The 23,322-nt window shown below is 34.0% G+C and overlaps 1 protein-coding gene across 7 annotated transcripts in view; it reads right to left on the reverse strand.

Moving 5' to 3' along the window:
- The window catches only part of DNAJC13 (DnaJ heat shock protein family (Hsp40) member C13), a 75,483-nt gene that overhangs the window by 4,639 nt on the left and 47,522 nt on the right, over positions 1 to 23,322 (reverse strand). For all 7 annotated transcript variants that reach the window (XM_039336198.1, XM_039336197.1, XM_039336193.1 and 4 more), the window contains 21 exons: positions 22,831 to 22,876; positions 20,180 to 20,334; positions 18,819 to 19,020; positions 18,152 to 18,267; positions 17,774 to 17,852; positions 16,400 to 16,535; positions 15,226 to 15,410; positions 14,647 to 14,721; positions 13,317 to 13,436; positions 12,727 to 12,906; positions 10,592 to 10,759; positions 8,639 to 8,752; positions 7,271 to 7,387; positions 6,283 to 6,460; positions 5,962 to 6,053; positions 4,628 to 4,727; positions 3,683 to 3,757; positions 3,462 to 3,574; positions 2,657 to 2,826; positions 1,275 to 1,317; positions 550 to 723 (listed from right to left, as the gene is read on the reverse strand). In XM_039336198.1, coding sequence (XP_039192132.1) covers positions 550 to 723; positions 1,275 to 1,317; positions 2,657 to 2,826; positions 3,462 to 3,574; positions 3,683 to 3,757; positions 4,628 to 4,727; positions 5,962 to 6,053; positions 6,283 to 6,460; positions 7,271 to 7,387; positions 8,639 to 8,752; positions 10,592 to 10,759; positions 12,727 to 12,906; positions 13,317 to 13,436; positions 14,647 to 14,721; positions 15,226 to 15,410; positions 16,400 to 16,535; positions 17,774 to 17,852; positions 18,152 to 18,267; positions 18,819 to 19,020; positions 20,180 to 20,334; positions 22,831 to 22,876 — 2,638 coding nt within the window. The remainder of the gene's footprint in view (positions 1 to 549; positions 724 to 1,274; positions 1,318 to 2,656; positions 2,827 to 3,461; positions 3,575 to 3,682; positions 3,758 to 4,627; positions 4,728 to 5,961; positions 6,054 to 6,282; positions 6,461 to 7,270; positions 7,388 to 8,638; positions 8,753 to 10,591; positions 10,760 to 12,726; positions 12,907 to 13,316; positions 13,437 to 14,646; positions 14,722 to 15,225; positions 15,411 to 16,399; positions 16,536 to 17,773; positions 17,853 to 18,151; positions 18,268 to 18,818; positions 19,021 to 20,179; positions 20,335 to 22,830; positions 22,877 to 23,322) is intronic.

Consider the following 23,322-nt stretch of genomic DNA (forward strand, 5'->3'; position numbering starts at 1 on the left):
ACAAATTACATGAATGGAATTTTAAAACTGTATTCACAACATAGCTTCCCTTATTGATCAAACTATACTTCCAGGTAGTTTTCAGGGTTTGAAACTTACCTTGGAGAAAGTCCAAGCTGTATAAATACTTTTTATTGTATGTATACAAGTTGTTATGAATAATGAATCAATTATGCATACATTCCATGATGTACTGCTGCTAATTTATTTTAGACATTTGAAAAACTATTTTCATAGGCTTCACTGATTTCAATCTATATTAATGCCTTTTATCATTTTCAACTGTCAGTATAAAATATTCTATTACCAGAAGAATAAAAAAGCTAACAGATTTGTTCAAAAGTAAAATTTTATTAACTCTTATGTAAGTTTACCTCAGTGAATGCTGCTATTAACAGAAATACTCAATTTTAAAATAATGAGTATAAGTGAGTATAAAAATTCAAATTTATTTCTTCTTCCATAACTGAGAAGGATTCTATTACCATTTTCAAAAATTTAAATTAACAATTACACAAAGCTGAAGTTAAACTTGGAAACTAAACTTACATGGGGATTATTCTTCTCCAGTAGTTCAGTGAATTTTTCTAATAGGGCAATGAGAAATTCTCTAGGTTTCCGTAGGACCCAGGCCGGCTGGTCAATAAAGATTCTTAGGAAGACACCCCCTACAGAAAGTTCACCCTCTGCTTCACCATATACTACAGCAAAGTCCTCAGGCAACTAAATCAACCCAAAAAAGAAGAAAAAAAGTTATTCTGCTTCTCTGACATAAAGTTTCAGCTATTTTTTATTTATTCCTTATGAGCAAAAGGAAGAAAATTAGAATATCTAGCATAAAGACTTATTCATAACTGAAACCAAGCATACCTACTAAATTACTTTGCAAATCTTATCACTGAATAGGAAATCTATAATGGACAGTTTGCGCCTAGCCTGGATAGCTGGTGATTAGGGAAGAGAGGACCTCCAGCTTACCTATTTAATATATCATACCTGCTAAAATGCTGTTCTGAAGCAATCAATCTAAAATATACTGTTTCTACTTCCCCAATATTGCCCTGCAAATAATCATATTAGCTAGAAATAAGAGTTGCACACTGATGTATTTTGAGTGTACCAGCTTTAGGAAACATAGTTCACATAGTCCCAATATGACAATCAAAGCAGGCAATGAAAGAAAATTTGCACAGAATGAAAATGGACAGACACAAGCAACAACATAAAACAAAATGTAAAGATTTTAATTACATGTATGTTAAGATATTTTTTACCTTCCAGTTGATATCAGGGTTGTCCCTCTGCAGTTTAAAGTGCCTTTAAAAAGAGGGAAAAATATTAATTTTTCTGAAAGAGTCAGGCTAGCAACATGCAACCTTTAGTTGAGTTATTTCTAAGAGGTTTGATGAACTTATAAAGATCAAAAATTAAAAAAACAGACATTAAATATTTTAAATCTACAAGAAGAAATTGTTTTCAAAGTAGCAGATTTGTTGAGAAGAAATGTAGAAACGGAAGTAACACAGACAGTGGAAAACATTGAGATAAAATGTGGTTTCCCAGCTGTAAACTGGCTGTAAAGAAATATAGAATCAGAAATAATAGAGCTGACTCCATATACCTTTCAGAAGCTTAACATTGTGCTTTTATTAGCAGAGAACTCTTTGGGTGGACAAGTGGTAAATATTTTTTTTAAAAAGGGGGGGTTTAAAGGAGAATGGGAAATGGATCTAATACATCTAACTGAGGAATTATTTTATCTGGTTTTCTTGAGGAAGATAGATTGGCTTTGGATATTGGACTTACTGTATTCAATCAGCAATTGGTAAGAGAAGAAACAAATGTGGATATTTGATCTGAGACCAATTGAGGTTATTATTTGGGCTTTTTTTAAATGTCTTTTTTGTGTTTTTATTCTTTTGTCCTTTTTTAAATATTTTGGTGTATTGTATTTTAATCTTTTTTTGAATAAACTAAAAAGTTTCCAAAAAAAGAAAGAAAAATTTGGAGGGACATTCAATTCTTGAGAATGTCACTGTTGTGCCGTATTTTCTCCACTTCATGATGATTATCATCGCTGTGTTCTATTGTATATCCAATGCTTTGGAATTTTTTTTTGTACTCTTCTTCTAATCAATACCTTCCAACAGTGAGATTCTTTTATTATTTTGTAAACTCTTTGTATGGCTTTTGCTGCAAGAGGTAGCTGAGTAAATATCAGAAAAATCCTACTAGAACCGCTGAACGTTATATGGGTTTGATCAGATTGATGGGAGGTGTATACTGACTATCAAATATCAGAATTAATTCTGAACTACTTATAAGAGGGTGTGTACATTTATGCAACCACATTATTGTATTTGATTTATTGTTATTTTATCCCCTAAAGAGAGTTGTTTATCAATTTAACTTATATGTCACATTAAATGCTGAAAAAAATCTGAGGTGATTTATCTTGGTCAAAAATCAGATGATTTTTACATCTCAAAAACCTGGCATTTTAATAGGGATGAGTAAAGTTTTTATATCCACTGTTTGCATGATATTAGATTTTAGTCTGCATTTCTAGAAGATTCTAAAATTGAATCAAAGCTTGGCTAAACCGTATAAAAAAATCTAAGTAGAAAGTGGAGAAATTATTTTTATTGTGACATACTCCAGCATCATTTCACGAACGGTCGTAGATACTTTCTCTCTGGAATTGTCATTCCATATTAACTCTGGATTTTCATGTGTCCCTTCAAAAATGTGAACAGCAGCTTCAGGATTATCTCTCATAGCATCCATGAAGACACCAGGTAGAAATTTCATTAGGATAATTCTAACCTAAGTGGAAAAACATACACATACAGACACAGAGTTTACACATTTGTCATAGCTATTAGTGTTCCAGTTAATCGAACAAGTGGACTGTATAGTGGAATGAAGCAAAATAAGTTTTTTTAAAAAAATAAATTACTAGAAGAGATGCCTTCCTCATAGTGCAATTGGAAGATAAGCTCATGTGCCTGCCATTTATTTCTGGCCATCCAATTAAATTATTTCAAGTCCTACAAGAGTCCAACATATATGAGCCGAGGTGGCGCAGCAGTTAGAGTGCAGTACTGCAGGCCACTTTAGCTGATTGTGTTCAGCAGGTCAGCGGTTCAAATCTCACCGGCTCAAGGTTGACTCAGCCTTCCATCCTTCCGGGGTAGGTAAAATGAGGACCCAGATTGTTGGGGGCAATGTACACCGCTTAGAGAGTGCTTGCACTTACTGGTGTACGCCGCTTAGAGAGTGCTTGCACTTAAAGCGGTATATAAGTCTCATAAATAAATAAATAAATAAATAAATAAATTTATGAGAAGTTTATTTCAAGTCAAATCCAAGACATTATGTATACACTATATGGTATGCATATCTTGGGTTGCTTTTAAAACATCTGTGAAACATCTGCTGATGATGCTATCTATACTTACCTTTGGACCAACCAGCTTGTCTGTTGTCATTTTAGCAAAAAGCTCTGCTGTCTGAGATCGAACTTGTGGATGTGTTGAATTACAGAACATATCAAGTAAATAGATTAATGCACCTAAAAAAGTACAGAACTTTTAATATTTCTAATTACAGGAAGTTTGGAGCTATTAATTTTGAATTCAACAAAAATTGTAATAATACCACAGCAAACAATGTGTCATACCTTTTAGCATAGCTTCTTTAACTATTTTGGTACTAGATGTCAAAGCATACAGAGTTTCAAGAACTAGCTGCCGACCTGCCAAAATTAACAAATTTGTGAAACCTTATAGTTAGCTATTTGACATAGACTAAGAGAATACAACAGGGTTTGCAGGATTTCCTATTTTTTTGTTATACATAAGGCATTTCACAGATGAACATCAATCTCAGATTTTATTTCAAGAATATACTGTTCTATAGCAACTAGAATAATTAACTTTTATGTTATATCTTTTCTGCAATCTTACTAATTCAACTGAATTCTTTCTGTATCTAATGTGCATCTATTAAGGAAGACATTATAGCTCTGTGACTATCCAAAATTCAGCAGCTGCTTTTCTGTCAAAAGTATGACAGTAGTAATTAATCTAGCAAAAATATCCCTTATGCCTTCTTCTTAATTATCTAATTATCAGTATTTTATGAGATTTTCCAGCAGGCAGTAATACTTAGCCAACCTTGGCTAATCTCAAAAAGATAAGTACAGTCTACACCTGATTATTATCTAGATGGAAGGCCAAACTCTAGATTGGAAAATAGGAGAAAAAAAACCAAACCATCCTGACTGAAGGTAATAACAAAGAGCTTTCATACTGTTGCCAAGAATATGTTTGACCTGAGGACTATTTGACTAGGTTAATATATGGTCAGCTACAGTATGATGTAACACTTGCTATTAAATGTTCCAAGAGTTAGCCTTAAAAGACAAATATATATGCCTTTCTAAATTGAGTTTGTATCATTCTTAGATAAAATAACACAAGCTAAGGTCAGTATACTCCTCAAGACAGAAATATTTGGTTTTTTTTTTTAAAAAAATTTGTATCTAAAAATTCCTCTTTTTGTACTATTTAGCTAAAGAGCAAACAAGAGAGAATCTCAATAAATTAAAATGTGATCCACATACTTGAAGGTAATGAATGCAGGAGAGCTAGTAAGTTGGAAAGAACCATTGCTTCTGCAATATTATTTACACAATCTTGGTTACTTGTCACTATGTTCACCACCTATTAAAGAAAACAAAACTAGATTAGCAAAATTTAGCCTAATTTGGATGAGTCTAGAACAAATATGGAATATATGCTGAAAAATATATTCTGAATTTTAAAGATGAATTTGTATGGCAAGAAAAATGCTTCTTCTTCAACCATAGCAAATCTCCAACTGAATTTACATTTTTGTTTCAATTTGCTTGCTTCCTGTCTTGTAGCCTATTCCAATTAATCAAAAATTAATAATAAATTCAATTTAGTATTACATTATTATTACAAATAGTCCTTGATTAACAAGTTTGTTTAGTGACTCTTTGAAATGATAATGGCACTGACATATGACTATTTTTCACACAACTATTGCAGCATCCCCAAGATTATATGATCAAAATTCTGACATTTGACAACTAATTTATATTTATGACAATTGCAGTGTTACAGGGATATGTGATCACCTTTTGTGACCTTCTGACAAGCAACTCAATGGGGAAGTCAGATTCACTTAACAACTGCAATGATTCATTTAACAACTGTGTCAAGTCAAGTCATAAAATGGGGCAAAAACATTTAACAAATGTTTGCTTAGCAAATTTTGAGCTTAATTGTGATCATAAGTCGAGAACTACCTGTGTTTGTTAAGTTTATTTACTGCTATCTCATTGTGGGGCTACTCTAGATGGCTTATAACAATAAAATGAAAGAAGTAAAGAGAATGTAGACAAAAGAGAAATAAAATAATAAAAAAAATAAAAAAACAATGAAAAAGGAAACAAGCAGAATACTTCAATAGCCAAATATATCATTAAAGACAAATTAAGTCTTAATTAACATAGGAGATAGGAAGAAAATAAAATTTTGCTGTTGCCAAGGCTGACCTGACTATTCTGTTCTACTGACTCATTAAGCCCTCAAAAGTGATCTTTGAAACAATAAAAAGTATGGCCTGTAAAAGAAAAAAGCAGCTCAACCCTGAAGTAGCCAATGTACAAACATTTGAAATATATAATTATTTGTATTATTTTTTTTAGTATCTAGCATTCCATCACCAAGCTACAAAACTAGATTTCAGAAATGGTTTCATACACAGCATAACGTTGGTTCATTAATGTCACCACTCTCCAATCTAATGCTCTAACACAAAAGTTGTACTTCATTATGCTGGAGGAACTAAGCTGATGAAGGCTAAACAACAAAATATAATCAAGACTCTATAACATTTAAAAAATGGTAACAGTGATAATTACTATACCTCCAGAGCCAACTGTTGCACCTGACCAGCTCCATGGACACGTAGAAGGGAAAATAATAGCTTAAAGTGACCTATGCATACACATTCTGAACCTACATAAATAAAAAAAATGAATTTTTAATAAACAGTTTTTAAAGACTTCATTAAAATTGGACATTTATTGTAATTTATTTATAAGATGTATGAATGAGTTTGCATTTAAATTCCCAGATTGTTTTTAAAGAGAGTATGCATATATATATGCATCTGATGTACACACACACACACACACACACACACACACACACACACCTGTTAAAAAATGCCTCATGCCTCATTTACCTGGGTTGTGCTTTATCACGTTTCTCAGAGCTTCCAGAGCCATTTCAACTCTTCTGAGTCGCTCTCCATGTTGGTTAGACTCAACTTTCCCTGTCTGAGTTATGGCCATTAACGTATAAAGATACTGGGCTTGTGACCCTATAAAATCCAAAAGGCTGGCAGCAAATGCTTTTGGAAGCTGCAGGATAATAAAAGAATCAAGAAATTTCAGTAGGTAAATAAAAAGAAAACATATTTTTAAAACTTTACACAAATTGAATTAAGGCATAAATAAACATTTTTATAGTAGACTACTATCCTTTCTCAACTTTATTAGACAACCAAATGGTTTTTATATATAAATTGATTATATAAATAATCAAAATGGTATTCACCAAACATTTGGAAGCATTAATCCCATATAACAATGATGGCGAACCTTTTAGAGACCGAGTGCCCAAACTGCATCCCAAAACACACTTATGCATCGTTGGGTACCGGATGGGCATGGCCCATTGGATGGGTGTGGCTGCAATGCCCAAACTGCATCCCAAAACACACTTATGCATCGTTGGGTACCGGATGGGCATGGCCCATTGGATGGGTGTGGCTGCAATGCTAACAGCAGACTGGGTGGGACTAAAAAGTTCAATCAATTAATTCCAACTCTGCAAGATCTTTTTTGTTCCCGGAAGAAATTGAAATTGACTGATTGATTGAATCTTTTTTTTTTTTGTACACGGCAGCAGAGGCCTAAAGCAAAAAGGTTTTATAAAACCCTAGGACTGAGGCGACGGTGCGTGTGCCCACAGAGAGGGCTCTGAGTGCTGCCTCTGGCACCCGTGCCATAGGTTCGCCACCACTGCCATATATCATGCAAATTATGGCTGACAGGAATTAAATATCAAAATTACTAGGTTACCTTTGCTTGTTCTGAAATATGTGATTCCTATAAATATTTGTTTATCAACATCTCTATTTTAAACCTAAAGTAAAAACCGAATCTTACCTCTAACTGGAATGTGGGAACTTCATTATAAACTCTAACAAAAATCTCCCCTACAATAAGTTCTTTTGCATGATCACTGAAGACAAATTCAGATCCATAGCTTTTGTCACATTCACCCTTTAGAAATAAAAACATTATCTCAGAATTTGCACTCAATAAATTATACTCTTAAAATAATTTACTGGTTGCTGTAAAGAGAAATCTTAAATGAAAATTGATTTAAAAGCAGCACAAACTCTATTATAAATATATCTGAAATTATGAAAATGATATAACTAGTCCTTGACTTATGACCAGTTATTTAATGACTGGTGTCTTGCCATAAAGCACTTATGGACATCATAACATGTTGAACAGCCTTCTCCCCCCCCCCAGTATTTTGAGTGCTTGGCAACCAGTTCACATTTATGACTGCAGCATCGTGAAAACCGGTTTTATTGATATCTGGCAAAAAGCATCCATTCAGAGAATGGGTTTGTATTTATGACTGTGTCATTTGCTTAACAATCATGTGATTCAGACTTATGGTCACATTATTTACATAATGAACGTCATAAAAACAGTTGTAAAATTGGGTCCAGTGCCTTGACTTATGACTTCCAATACCAATTGTGGTTGTACGTTGAGGACTCCCTGCAGTTGAGTTCAGAATCTTATTTTAGTTTACTTCTTAAGAGGCTAGCATGGTAGACAGATGAAAATAGGAGATATGTCCATCTCTATTACTCTTGAATGTAGATATTGGAAGACAAACAAAAATACCAACATTTAAACTATACAATAAGTGTAGTGAAACTTCAATTTAACAGATCAATTGGTGGAAAATGAATCTATTCCCAAATTAGTTAATTAAATCATAAATTATGCCGTTTACTGCATTTGTGAAATGAATCACTGATTGGCATTTATGCCATGCATGTAATAATGTCATTATGCAAATCATGAAAATTGCTGTATATGACGTCAGATTTAAATGCTTTTTCCAAGTTATTTTGGATGGAACCTTTTTATTATTTCAAGATGTTTGGACAGACCGATTTGCTGCATTCAAAATTCATTTGTCTACTAAATGAAAGTTTCATTGTATATTAATACGTGTGTGTGTCATAAAAATATTGATAAAAACATATGATCATGTTCAACAAATTCAGATATATTATTTTGTTGAGCAAAAACATTGAAAAACTCAAGATGTTTTTCACAAAATGTTTTCATATTAAAGCAATTAATATACATTATAGCCCAGTACATCTGAAAATAATTTACTCATTCTAGAAAAAGCAGCAACAATAACCTGCAAATGCACCTTACAGTATATAACTTAATCCCCCAACATGCGATCCTAACAATTTTGAACAAGTGCCTCACTGTTTTAATCATGCTTTCCTGCTGAGATTCCAAGAATTCAAGGAGTTCAACTCTTGTCCGATTATTCCATATCAGGTAAGGGCTCTCTGTGTTGCTGTTGAGCATTTTCAGAATCTATATAAAAATATTTAATTAAAAAACATATTGAAGGTAAGAAAATTGATACTATCAACCATAGTATCCTTCTGGATCACCTGCATGGGAACAATGTTGGGGACTGGAGGTCACAGTGTTTCTGCTCTTTCCTCAGTAACTGGTTTTAGTCCTGGGGTGAAGGAGAGTTGGGTTCAGTAGTCAGTCTTTTCCTTACTCCTATTTAACATTTGCATGAAGCCACAAAGAGACGTGGTTCGGCAGTTTGAAGTCCACTATCACCAATAAGTTGCAATATGCTGATTTATATCACCAGTCGGACTGGGCTGATGATCTAAAGCCCTGTCCCTGCAGACTGAAAAGGTCTGGAGCAAGATGGAGTAACTGTATATTCACCACCATTCTCTGCATGCTGCAGTGGTGGCTCATGAAAAGTAAAGGAAATAGAAAAGGAACAAATCTGTAACTTGGGTGTTCTCTTGGATCAGCAGCTGTTTCTTCACATAGCTTTATATTGCCTTTATATTGCCCTTCACATAGCTTTATATTGCCCTTTATATTGCAAGTCAGAAACTTCAAATGATTCAAAGTCTGGCAACTTGTCTATTGACCAGCATTTACTGATGAGAGCACATAACATTAGCATATAGACTCTTCACCGGTTGTCAACAGTGTAATTCAAAGTTCTGGTGCTGGTTGTCAATGATGTAATTCAAAGTTCTAGTGCTAATTTACAAAGCCCTACATGGCTTGGAGCCAACCGGTCTGCAAAGCTCCATTCTCCCATTAGAACTGTCTGGCCAATTTGATACAGCTTAGAGAAGCCATTAGTAGTTCCCAATTTTAGGGAGGTGAGGAAGGCTGTGGAGGCACTATTTTTCAGGAGCAATCCCAGTTCTTGGAATGGCCTCCCAGTGGACATTAGGTCAGCTGCCCTTCTCACTGCTTTCTGAAAACAGCTCAAAATGAAGTGTTTCCAGAAGGCATTTAGGCTGTGATACTATCTTGTCTAGGTATTACAGACTGGTTGTTTAAATAATTTGTATTCTATGTTGATTTAATTGGATTATGCATGTTTAATGGTATATTTGTGAAATGTCAGAAATCCTTTAGGATTAATAATATGTAAAAATATTAATAACTCTTTCCTCTTCGCACAATAGCTGCTTTTTGATAAGCCTAATACAGTATTAAACACACTTTGAAGATTACTGTTAGTTTTGGTTCTAAGGAATTGGATGCTGATAGTTGGACCTCTCTCAACTACAGAACTTATTGGATAATTTTGGGTCAAGTATTTTTCTCAGTTTAACTATTTAATATGTTATTCTTTTTGGAAATAAAATAGAGGTGACTCCATTTAAGCAGACAAAAAATTGAAACAGAAAACTTGTACTGTCTTGCCATAGAGGTTGACTTCAAATTCAATAATTCAAATCTCTATTGTGAATGTTTGGTTTCCACTAGGAGCACTCAAGCAATGTGACAGCAATGTATACATAATGTGATTCAATCTGCAGTACATTCATTTACCATATGTAGCACTCAAGACTATTTCAAATAAGTTTCATGTGGCCGACGGAAGCTGTGATGAAACCTTTAGAATTAACAACTCTCTATTAGGACCTGACCAAAAAGAACATGGGACATATTAAAAAGGCAGAGTGAAACAAATTCCTACATTTTTCAAATATCTTGAGTAATTACAGAAGCTAATATACTGAAAACTACAAGATTTATTTTCTAATACTGTTATGATTGAATATTTTATATCCTGTCACTATTAAAACTGAACACACTATATATTTTAGTAACATGGTGCAATAAAAACAAAAACACTATGTTACACTTTTCATGTACCTCAGCAGGACTGACCACAGCAAGTTTCCTTGTAATGTAAGGGGTCAGCAGGACTCCAAGACTTTTTCTGATTGCTGGATTCTCAGGTGTAGTTTGCTCTTCAGAAAGGTATCCACCAAGCCGACTCAAAGCAAGGAGACTGAGTTTGGCAAGAGTATTAGCTACTTCCTATTAACCAAAAATACAAATAAATCCAACACTTGTTATCTATTCTAATATCATCTTCTCTCTTTACAGAAAGAATATAGATGCAAAAGAAACAAAGCTTTAATCTTATCAATTCTGGCAATTGCCATTTAGTCTATGTCTACTCTCACTATTCAGGAGAATCTTCCTAAATGAATAAATGAAAGCTTTTCTGAAGGAACAATGGAAAGAAATAGGAACTGGAATGCCCCTTTCTGCAAAATTTCCATGACTCTTTGGTAAAGATCTACATAGAAATAAAATATGATATTGATAAGGAGGAACAGCTTCGGATCACAACCAAGAAGCTTCACATATCATCCAACCTTCATGGTAAGTTATAAGACTCCTTTGCTGGTAGTATATGAGGGTTTTCAAGCTGAAGAAGCAGCATGATAATTTACGTTTTTCAGGATTATCCTCTTTTAATATGCTTATGCAAAACCCAAGGTTTCTAAATCATTGTATTTTGTGACTGTCATTTGAATCTTGAATTTCTGAATCCTTTCTAAATCTTCCAGGAAACATAATTCCTGTAGGTTACAAGTAATCCTCACTTAACAATCCTAATTGGGACTGATAATTCCATTGCTAAATGATGTTGTTGCTAAGTGAAACATCATATAACCACTTTGCTTAGCAATGGCAATTCTGGTAATCTGAGTGAATCCCTTGTGGTCATTAGATAATGATTTACCCAGACCCAAACCATTTTTGGAAGAAGATAAGGAACTATCTCCATTCAATTCTCCTTATCCACCTATCTCTCCATCTCTGTTCTTTTGACTGCCCACCTACCCACCACTATTAGTTGCTCCAACTGCCCTACAAACCATACCTGCTAGCATCTTTTTTCATATCACCTTCTTTTGTACCAAGGTGAACAGGACCCTCTTTTGTGTGCCAACCAAGGCCTCCTTTTGTGAAAGAAGAACTTGGCTGTACCAGCATGAAAGGACATCCTTTTGCATGCCATCTGGGTCTTCCTTTTGTTCCAGTGTTCAGACATAAAAGGAGGCCCTGGCTGGCATTTAAAAGGAGGTCCTGGCCAATAGTGGTGCATAGTGCGGTACACACACATCGACTCATAGCTCTCACTCGCTGGCCTGTGGAGAGTTTCTCATGTGCACGGCTAGGATAGTGAGTCCAGTGGAGGGAAGGCAAAGTCAAGAATGAAGATCAGCCGGAAATGGGTGGGGGAAGTGATCCTAAATGTAGATGAGCCCGGCTTTTCTTATGTTACCATGGAGAAGCTTCAATGGTTGAAACTTTAAAGACTGGATGTAAGTCCCTTCATTTAGTGCTGTCATAATTCCAATCAGTTGCTGAATGAATGTAATTAAGTGAGGATTACCTCTATTGTCAAGAGACTGGTACGGTGGTGGCTGGCACTTTTATTAAAATAGTGCTCGCTGATGAAATGAGCCATGTTTGTGATTAAATCTGAAAATGCTGTACCTCACAGGCTACTGGACTGTAAACTGTCTATCTTATTAGGATCAATGTAGGACCCTTGGTGACGGAATTGTTTTTCTAAGCACAGATTAAAAAGTTGATGAAAGCTCTAAATTAATGTATATTTCCTTTCAGGAGGAGGAGAGAAAAATCTTGCTTGAATTGGCTATGTCTCTCTTGAAGCAGAAGAAATTTTCAAATTTTATTACTATACTCTGAGCCAACAGAAGGAGAACACTGAGTACTAAGATATTCATTCATTCATTCAGTCAGTCAGTCATTCATTCATTCAGAGTTCTTCTTCAATTGTTTATGTAAAAGCCACAATACACACTGAAGGGTTTATTTAAAGGCACATTCAACAATCCTGTAAGGATTTAAAATTAATCTGTACATTCCTAAGAGCATGCTAGAAACATTTTTTAGTTAATTTAAAATGTAGCATTTCATTATTTTAAAAAATTAGCAGTCTATTAGTAATGCATAATGATTACCTGCTGATTAGAGTCTTCACTCTTTTTAATGCCACTCTCTTCCAGTGTATAATCATAGTTAAAGAGGTAGCCTAATAAATACCACAGAACGCCAGCTTGGAACAGATGCGTCTGTAGCCAATAATCCACAGCAAATGAGCTGACACATTCTACTCCAATTGAAGCCACACGTGGAATGTTCTAAACAAGAATAAACACATTTGTTTGGGGATTTTAGTGACAATGTTGAAATTTAGTAGGAATTAATCAAGAGATCTACTAATGTAAAATGCCACAGTGACTTACACATTTCTGCTTCCCCCCCATACTTCTTACAGTATAATTGCTTATATTATAGCATACTATAATATATAACAGTATAATTAAAGTGCAATATGATAAACAAATGGTCTGCTGATGCCAGAAGCTTACTATGTTCAACAAAATTAGTTTAGCAGGCTAAAACAAAAATATCTTCTTCACATGTTAAGAAATATGAATCTCTTTTGAATGAGATTCTCTCATAAAATTACATAGCATCCATATTATATAGGAACTATTCTGAAAGAGTTGGAGAAACTCTTTAACACAGCTGCCAAGTATGAGTTTACCTTGCCATAAAACAGCACTCTGCAGAGGTCCTTAATAATATTGGGCATTTCAGTAATTTTCTCTCTGCAATCTTCAAACTGAGCAGCCACGCTGTAGCATTTACTAATGTGTCCACAGACCTATGAATAGAAAAAAAAAAAAATCAAGAGCCTGATGGACACTGTAAGCTCCATTAACTTTCAGTTTCTATCTCAGTAAATGGGACTAAATTTGGATCCAACCAGTGCTTTTCCAATGAGAACAAATATATAGGTAGTTCTTGACTTACAACCATTCATTTAATGACAGTTCGAAGTTACAGCAGCACTAAAAAAGTGATTTATGACTGTTTTTCACACATGACCATTGCAACATCTTGATGGTCACATGATCAAAATTCAGATGTTTGGTAATTAGTTCACATATGTGACTGTTGCCATGTCCTGGGTCATGTAATTAGATTTTGTGACCTTCTGACAAGCAAAGTCAATGGAGAAACCATATTTACTGAACAACCATGCTACTAACTTAACAACATTTAACAACTCTAATAGGAACGGTTGTATAATAAGCAAAATTCACTTAACAATTGTTTCACTTAGCAACATGAATTTTGTGCTCAATTGTGGTAAGTCGAGGACCAACTGTACATTATTTATATATTTTTATATTATTAGTTTCATACATCCTGGTTTTTAATTTGAGGCTTAAAGGAGTTGACTGGTCACTTTTTGTTTTAATTTTCTGTATTCCCGCTCATTTTAACAGTTGTCTGGCTTGTAGATTCTTTTTTCAATAATTATTTTCATATCTAAAAGTCCCTTTTTCTTAGGGCCCTAGATCATATAGAAGGAACATTTGGAATAAGATAGTCACAACTCTGAGTTTCTATAGAATGGTTTTCCAGTCCAGAAGCTGGAAAAGAGCTAACATAATTCCCATCATCAAAAAAGGGAAAAGAAATGAGTCCAGGAAACGAAAGACCAATCAACCTAACATCAATACCAGAGAAGATTCTGGGAAAATAACAAATCTGCCAACACTTAGAGGTAAACAAAGTTGCCAAGTTGCCAAAGCCAACATGGGTTTGTCAGATAAATGTTATTGCATTCTTTGACAAACTGACCAGCGAAATGTTACGGACATAATATATTTGGACTTTAGTAAGATATTTAACAAAGTGGACCACAACCTGCTATTTGGTAAGATAAAAATTGTGGATTAGATAGCATTAGACAATTATGTACAAAATGGACTGCTGTTCTAATCTATCTTTGCAGTTTCTTGTATACTTTATTTATATTTTAGATCTTATACCAGTGTGCATGACAGGATTTCTTTAAGAATTACCTGGACTGACATATCCTCTGGCTTACTGGAACGTGTCAAGACTGCAACACAACGATTAAAAGCTTTTTGCAAAACCTGTAAGGATGGATGACATTTGTTTGGTAGATTGCCAAATGGAAAACTATCAAATTTGGTCATAGAAAGCTATGTCTATCAACTTTGAACAATATTTTAAAGCTGTAATACAACTGTAGACAATCTAGTATTTCCATACCAAATCCCATTCATATCAGCCAGCAGCAGCAGAGGCAAGGATTTATGGCAGATGAAGAATACTTGAAGGTATTATGATGTCTATTTCTGCGACAACCTGAGATTTAATAGCCCAAATATTTATTTGCTCATAACCACTTCTATTATTCTACAATGTGAAGTCAAAACAGCAGAGTTTTAAAATTTCTTCTGCTTGTCGAAACTCAAAGGCAGTTTTATGTTAAAAATTTTGTATTTATAACATGGTGCCTGTATGAGCAAATTAATATTCCTGAAAATATTTAGTAATAATCATACTTAAAATCCATTTCTCCCCTTTGAAGAATATAATACAACAAAAACTTATATTAGTAAGTTTGAATGTACCTCTATTCCATTCTCTCTTCTTAATTCTTCTGCATTAAGTGCTGAACAATTTACTGTGTGGAAGGCTAATTCAGCAGCAGCTGGCAACAGAGGAGACTCTTTGGAAAACAAGAGGTTATCTGAAGTTTCTATCGTGATTGTCTTAATCAACATGGGATAGCCCGCATACTTATATGGCTTCAAATCTGAAAAGAACAGAATGTCAGAAATCAATATCTGCAATGAAATCTTTGAAGTTAGTATTCTATGCTGCAAGTTATACTTCTCTGATTTTTAACATATGACTGCTATAATATTTTAGACCCCTAGAATCTTACTGAAAACCCTAACATGCAATATCTTTTGCTGGCTTTTCTTTTCTAAAACAACAATAAAGATATTTCCTCAGAAAATGTCATAAATCAGAACTAAAGAAAGTTTAATAAACATATAAAATTATCTGGAATTCATTCTTTCCTTATATGCCACATCAAAATCTACTATACACATAGAGTTTGAGATAACATTAAAGATCTCTGGTAGCTCTGAAAGCTTTTCAAGCAAGAATAGGGTTGAAACACACTGCTTTGGGAAAGAGGGAACTTGAACTACCGTATATGCTGGCATATTAGGCGACCCGGCGTATAAGACGACCCCCGTCTTTATAGCCGGGCCGCATTCCTAGGACCTCATCTTATACGCCGGAAACTACCAGTATTTCCGGCGTATAAGACGACCCCCGTCTTTGGCGCCGATTTCAGCACTCGCGGAAGTCGTCTTATACGCCGGCATTTACGGTACTTGTAAAAATATTGAAGTTGCTCTTCTGTTTTACAATCACTTGTTTTCTCCTTTATATCAAGTTTCACATTTTCTGACAAGTTCCTTCTCTATTTTGGAGAGAATACATTTGATATATTACTCTGAGACTAAAATACTTTAACATAACTGCATGAATATATTTTTCATTATTTTTAGTTTGATGTATGTTAAGATTTATACATTAGCTACAAAATAAGAAATCTACGAAACACAAGTTGAAACTCTAGAAATTTTATTTATATATGGTTAATGATGCCTAAGTATTGTAGTATTCTAGTACTGAAGTGATTTAATAACTTTGGGAGTATATATTTGCTAGTTTTTTTATAGCTACTCAGTTATGTCTAAAACATTGGATGCTAGAACTAATTACCTTCTCTATGTCTGTTAAAGAGGATACTCTGAGTTTTCAAAATCAGAATTATATTCTCAGGATCTGGACCATCAACAATTTTAGAAGACTTTGTGCAGAGAAACTCATAACCTTTATTGACTTTTTCAAACATATCCTGTAGTTTTAAAAAAAGACAAAGAAATGTATATAAATACTATCTGAAAATAAATTTAATAATGTTGCAAAACAAATAAGTTATTTAGGAGTAGGTATACATAGCACATCATTTTCAGTAATGTTGTTCCTTCTTTTATTTATTTTTTACTTTTTATTCTACAAACTATTGTTCTGTCAAAAAACTTGCAATATGCAAATACTAAATACAGTACTTGCTACAGCCTAACTCAGAGCTTGTCCACAACTTGATTGCCTGATACCAGAACAGAGTAACTACCATTTCTAAGGGCAGAAATGAACTAATCTTAATTCTGATAACATTTAGCCTTTACTCACAGCCCTCTCTCGAGTTTGATCTCCCTATGCTTGTCCTGCTGCAGTTTGAAAGAGTCTTTTCCTCTTATGCAAAATATGTTAGCCAGATATCTTTACATCCTTATAGATTAGCTCCAGCAACTCACTGGCCATAGAGTTCCATAGAAAGGAACATCCTTCAATTGAGTTAGATTTACCATCAGCTCTAATTATTGCATTTTGCAACATTTTTGCCATTTTCCAGCAAAAGACGCCCACTTGATAAGCTGGGTTTGGATTTATGAATGGGTGATTTGCTTAACAATCATGTGACTCGCTTAATGACCTTAGTAAAAGCAGTTGTAAAATTGTATCATGGTGATTAAATTGACAACTGATACAACTATGGCCAAAGTTCCAGGCTCAATTGTAGTTATAATTCAAGGACTACCTGTATGAAAATATTTTCAGGAGAACTTGACTACAGGAAAGAAAGAATTGCCCATTACTTTCTTGGAACAAAAATGCGGGAGAGCTGCAAGGAAATTATTCAACAGAGAAATGACAACTTCAATTCAGATTAGATTTCTTTAAACCTATTTAGTCAGGTCAGCATAAGCACAGAAACAGGAAAGCTTAAATAGTAAATGTTGGTATTCTAAAAAATTTTTTTCAATGTGACTATCTGACCTACTAACTAGAGCCTCTCCATAGCTTCATTCTCCTTCCTAACTCTTGTTTATAATATTGTTGAATTGGCCTAATAAATGTTAGTTAATTTTGAATGAAAGAGAGAACTAAAAACATACAAAGGAATGTGTATATGAATATACTCTATTTTGTAAAGCAAGTGGGAAAACTTAATATACTAAACATTCTGTTACTGGATTAGGACACAACACTTTCTCTAAGCATCACATATATTTAATATAGGACACTTACCCGACCTTCTGGATTCTTGTCAGGATGGTATTTCTGAGCCAGTTTAAAATAAGCTTTCCTGATCTTACTTTCATCGTGTCTATAAAGTACAGAAAGGATTATATGTACTACCTGCAATTCAATAGTTTGTTAGTTAGAAGGAAAAATGCATTTGTAGTTACCTTTTGCATCTATAACGTTACGTTAATATCAGAATATATTTAAATTTTAATTTTGGCAACAGAGTCTTTGAAATAGTTCATCTGATCCATTAGATTTATACATTTTGTATAACACCAAAATCTTTACATTAGGCTGAATTCAGACACCAGTATAAAGGCTTAAATCCATTCATTTTAGAATGTTGCTTTCAATTATTTTTTATAATTAGAAACTTACAATCCTTGACCCTTTGGCAGATTCAGAACTTCATAAGCATCATCTATGGACATTGTAGGTGCCTTCTTCTGAACTTCCTTCTTCCAGGTTTCTAGAGTATCTTTTAAGAGTTTAACCTGAATATAGAAGAATTCTATTTAGTTTTTCCATGTAAGGGCTTTTAATCCACTAATCACTCTTCTAATAATTCTAACTATGGATAGTGGCTTTACTTAACAATTTGGGGTGGTGGTGGGGGAATATATGAACCATAACAGGCAGGGTGATGGTAACAAGTAGATGGGACTAGGATTTTCTGGTTTTGGGGAGAGAGTTCTTTTAAAAGATCCTTACATTACACTTTTCATCTCTTCAGAATGATAAATGGCTATGGTGCTAATTTTCGATAACATGGTTAGAAAAGCTCTTTCAAAGAGATATTTTCAAGAATAGAGAGAAAAAACTATTACTCATTTTTCCTTTTATTACTTATTTTTTGCAAATTTGAAATTTGCAAAAGAACAATGTCATCTAATTTAAATTAAACATATAAACATTTATGTCACAATTGGAGCATGATGAGCCTGACAGCTATGAGAATAGGGATCTCACATTTCTTGGCATACTTCCATTTATTTCTCAAGTCCCCAATGTTAGAAATTAGAAAGATGACCACAAATTGACTTACAGGATCTTTAATTGGCCAATCAGGAAACCGAAGCTTATCACAAAGATGTTTGAGGTAATAAATATTGCAAAACAACTCATTTTCCAGTTGAGGATAACTGATAACTGGTATGGGGCAGTACTGGTAAAGTGCTCTTGTATTACTTTGAAGACGAGGGGTGAAGTCAGCAAGGTGTGCAGCTATCTTCTCTATCATTAGGCGCCTGCAAATTGCAAATATCTCTTTAATCAAAGAAACATTAACATTCTTTCAGGCACTGATTTTCTCATCAGACATTAAATCTGCTTCTTTGTGACAAGCTGCTAAAACATTTAATAAATTAAGTCCTAAGTCCGCTGCTGTTCACCCTGTTGACCCATAACTGTTGTGCTAGGTTTGCCACCAATCATATTGTGAAGTTTGCAGATGATACAATAGTAGTGGGCCTTATTCAGGATGACAAGGTGGAAGCTTACCACAAGGAGGTTGAAGGGTTGGTGAACTGGTGTAAGGAAAACAGTCTAGTTTTAAATACTGAAAAAACCAAAGAGATCATTGTCTATTTCAGAAAAGGAAGGCACAGCCACACTTCTCTGTGCATTAATGATTCACCTGTGGAGATGGTTACCAGCATCAAATTCCTGGGTGTGCAGCTAATGAGTAGGCTGGCTTGGTCGCTCAACAGTGAGAAAGTGGTGAAGTGGGCTCAGCAGCGCCTGTATTTTCTCTGTCGTATGAGAAAAGCACATCTTCCTTCCCCTTTCCTGACCACTTTCTACAGGGGGACGATCGAGAGCATCCTGTCATACAATATCACAGTCTTGTTTGGAAGTATCATTGCTTCAGACAGGAAGGCGGTGCAGAGAGTGGTGAAGATGGCCAAAAAGATCATTGGCAGCTTCCTCCCTCCCATCCAGGACATAGCAGAGAAGCATTGCTTGAGCAGGGTCCGTAAGATTATCTGGGACACTACACATCCTCTTCATGACCTGTTTTCCTTGTTACCTTCTGGGAGGAGGCTTCGTGGTATCCGAAGCAGAACATTCAGATTCAGCCAGAGTTTCATTCCATACAGCATTAACCTTGTGAACTCTCAAGCTTCCTCCTTCCGTTATATATTCAAGATGGACAGTATTTAATATTTATTTGTTATGTATATGTAGGGGTGTGGATCTATACATATGTTGTACATAGTATGTTTAGGTGTGTGTCATGTATGTGTTTCACTTTGAGAGCGGGCAACTAAATTTCATTTTTGATGTGTGCCATTGTGCCCACAGTAAAAAAATGACAATAAAGGTTATCTTATCTTAATTATAGGCAGCAATTATCTATGGGAATACAATGGAGAAAAAGTATGTTTTACAAGATACGTTAATTACCTCATTTCATTGCTCCAAATGGCTTCTGGAGTATCAAATTCACCCAAAAAAATTTCAGAAAATTTTTCTGGTTCATAGTTTTCCAAATAACACACCATTGCCTCTGGGAGGATATGTCCCAAAATGCTTCTCTGAACTATATCTTGACCTTTTGCCTAAAAAAGAAATCGGGAACACAAATAAGTGTAAATAAACATGCTAACATATGTATTAAAAAGTTGCTTATTTTTTGGTAACAAAATTGTGAATACTTTTGCAGATGTTCAGTACAATTTATTCTTAAGTGTGTAAGATATTTATGTTTTATTTATTATATCTGAATGCTGCCCATTTTACCTAAAGGTGGCTATAGGTGGCTTAAAAGCAGCAAGATAATTGCTTTCTCCACCATGATGCCCCCCATTTATGCCAGATTTTAATTTTAGTCAATAGGAATTGAAATTTAGCATCTGAAATGACTGAACTGCAGCTTTATTTACTTGAAATTTCATTTATGTTTATTGACTGATTAGCCTTATGACCTACAACCGTATCAAAAATATAAAGCAAAATAGAACACAGGATATATGTCCAGGATAAAATAGATAAAAGGAAAATATAGTAATAAAATATATGTGGTAAGTATAAAGAATAAATATTTCAGATAAATACATCATATTTGCATATTTACAACTGTTCAATATAGCAGGTTCTTAGACCAACTGCCTTAGTTATAAAATTAGCAGTTTTGCTTACAATATACAGATTTCAGTGAGCTGTACTTTCAAATTGTAGTGTTAAGTATCAAATTCTGAGAGGGGCATCTAGTTGACAAACAATAAACAATCAATATCTTCAGGGCTGAGGCACCACAATGTACATGTTCACTTATGATATGGCAGATGATAGAAATGTCCATATTTGTCCATGGACTCCAGCAACTCAAATCCAACTCTAGAACAGATCCTTTTTGAGAATTGGGTTAGACTCATTGACAGGTATTTTTCAAATTGAAAAATTGTTTTGTTCTTAGCTAAACAACTTAAATGTCTATTTGTTACCAGTAACTATATATCAGTTTGAACACTGATATCTAGGACTTTATATCTAAAAATTTCTCTTGCCTGGGAGACAGTTGAGAATAAATACTGGATGGAAAACCCATGCTGTGAAATAATTTTGGAAAATTTAGAAGAATTTGGCTGAGCTATATTTATTCTACTAAACATGTATCGGGTAGCCTATAAGGGTCCATTGAATGGATCTTCTGCCAGTATGAAAAATCTTTAATTATGAATTGGTTATATATGAAGTGGATATCTGATTCTGTTGTGGCCTCAGGGGCTGACATATTCTTATCATTTCCTAGGATGCTTTTTAAAAAATAGGTCTGAATTTGTTCAAATGAGGTAGCTTTTGTAAGACCCTACAATTCTGCACCATAAGTCAACATTATTTTTGTTTTGAAAATTTTCAGTACAGGGATTAAGGTACCTGAATAATTATTGGATAATTTATATAGTCTTTTAGTACTTGTCTCAACCCTTGCCGAGTTTCTTTTAAAATAATTTACCCACATCCCTATGTTGGTAAAAACCTCTCTTAAATAAGTAAAAGAATTCACTTGTTCAATAGGCTCATTTATCTGCTAATTATATTTCACACTTTTTTTGCTAAATACCATCACTTTAAATTTGATTTTATTGATATTTAGTATATTAACAGCACAGCAGGTATTTAGCTTTCACATTAGTCTTCTCACGTGAATTTGAGAGTGCACTATTAGAACCATATCATCAGCATATAGAAGAATATTACTGAATTTATTATGGATGTTTGCACTATTGTTGAACATTGACAGAGATTAAAAAGCAGTGGGGCTTGGGATACAACTGTGTTTAACTCCACTATAGGTAGGTATGCTCTTAGAAAAGCAGTTATAGCTATACAGGCTTTCAAATGAGTGTTTGAGTAGAAGGTCCTAATCAAGAAAAAGAGTAAGAATCTGGGTTCCATATTTAAGTTAGCCAATTTCTTCCACAAAATGTTTCTGTTTATAGAGTCCAAAGAAGCATTGAGATCTAGAAAGGTGGTAAACAGTTTCTTGCCATTAATTAGTTGTTTTGTTATCAAAGGGCATAAAATAAAACAAGCATTCTATTGTGGAATGCTCCGGGTTAAATCCAGCTTGTTCTTCCACTAAGCAATTTCTTTCCATTTCCCAGAATTTTGTTTTGCTTAAATATTTAAACACAAATAATTCTTCAGTTTTTCTTTCTATTAATATGTCATAATTAAATTACAATAATTGCATTATTTTCTTGATGGGTTTGTATGCTACATTAATACATTAATGCAAAACAACTTACTTTCTTCAGAGTTGTTGATTTCCGACAATATAAGTTAACAAAATAGTTTATTTGAGCACTATATAAAAAGAATTAGATTCCTTATTATAAAACAATTAGTAATATATAGATAAATTTAATCACTAGTAAAAGAGCAATTTTGTAGGTACTTTTAGTAAAAGGTAAAAATATTTTGTTTGCAGCAAACAAAATCCTCAAGAATTTAGAAGACTAAAAATAACCAAAATAATGTGTAATACAATACTAGGATTGGCTTATCTGCAGACATTTTAAATGTTGGTTTTTACTACTAACATATCTTACCTCTTCAGATTTGAAAGCTTGTTTTGAGTGTGTATACTTCAAAAACCTAAAAGATAAATTTATATGGTTAAATGGTATGAATTATTATGTAATTTAAATGTTTCTATTAAGCTAGCCTTTCTCTCTTTTCTGCAGAGTCCTAGGGTTCTGTAAGAAATCATGATTTTAAAAAAGGGTTTTTTCTAACTTTGCACATCTGAGGATCTGCAAATCTTGGGATTTTTATATGTCTCAATTCATATTACTGATTATGCTAATATACCATGAGCATTAGAATTTTTTTTTTTTTTTTTTTTTTTTTGCAGAAGTTCATCAATAATTATTTCAAAGGGTTTCCCTAGAAAAAAATGTTGAGAGGTCCCCAACCTTTTGGGCACCAGAAATCAGTTAGGTGGAGAGAAGTTTTGTGTGCTGCCTGCATCTTGCGGATGGGGCTTCGCTTGTTTGTGCAGCCTAGTTGCTGGCATATCGTGGCCCAGCACTGGTCCACGG

The sequence above is a fragment of the Crotalus tigris genome, unplaced genomic scaffold, assembly GCF_016545835.1.
Source record: "Crotalus tigris isolate CLP2741 ecotype Arizona unplaced genomic scaffold, ASM1654583v1 scf7180000017666.27876245, whole genome shotgun sequence".
Taxonomy (NCBI): Eukaryota; Metazoa; Chordata; class Lepidosauria; order Squamata; family Viperidae; genus Crotalus; species Crotalus tigris.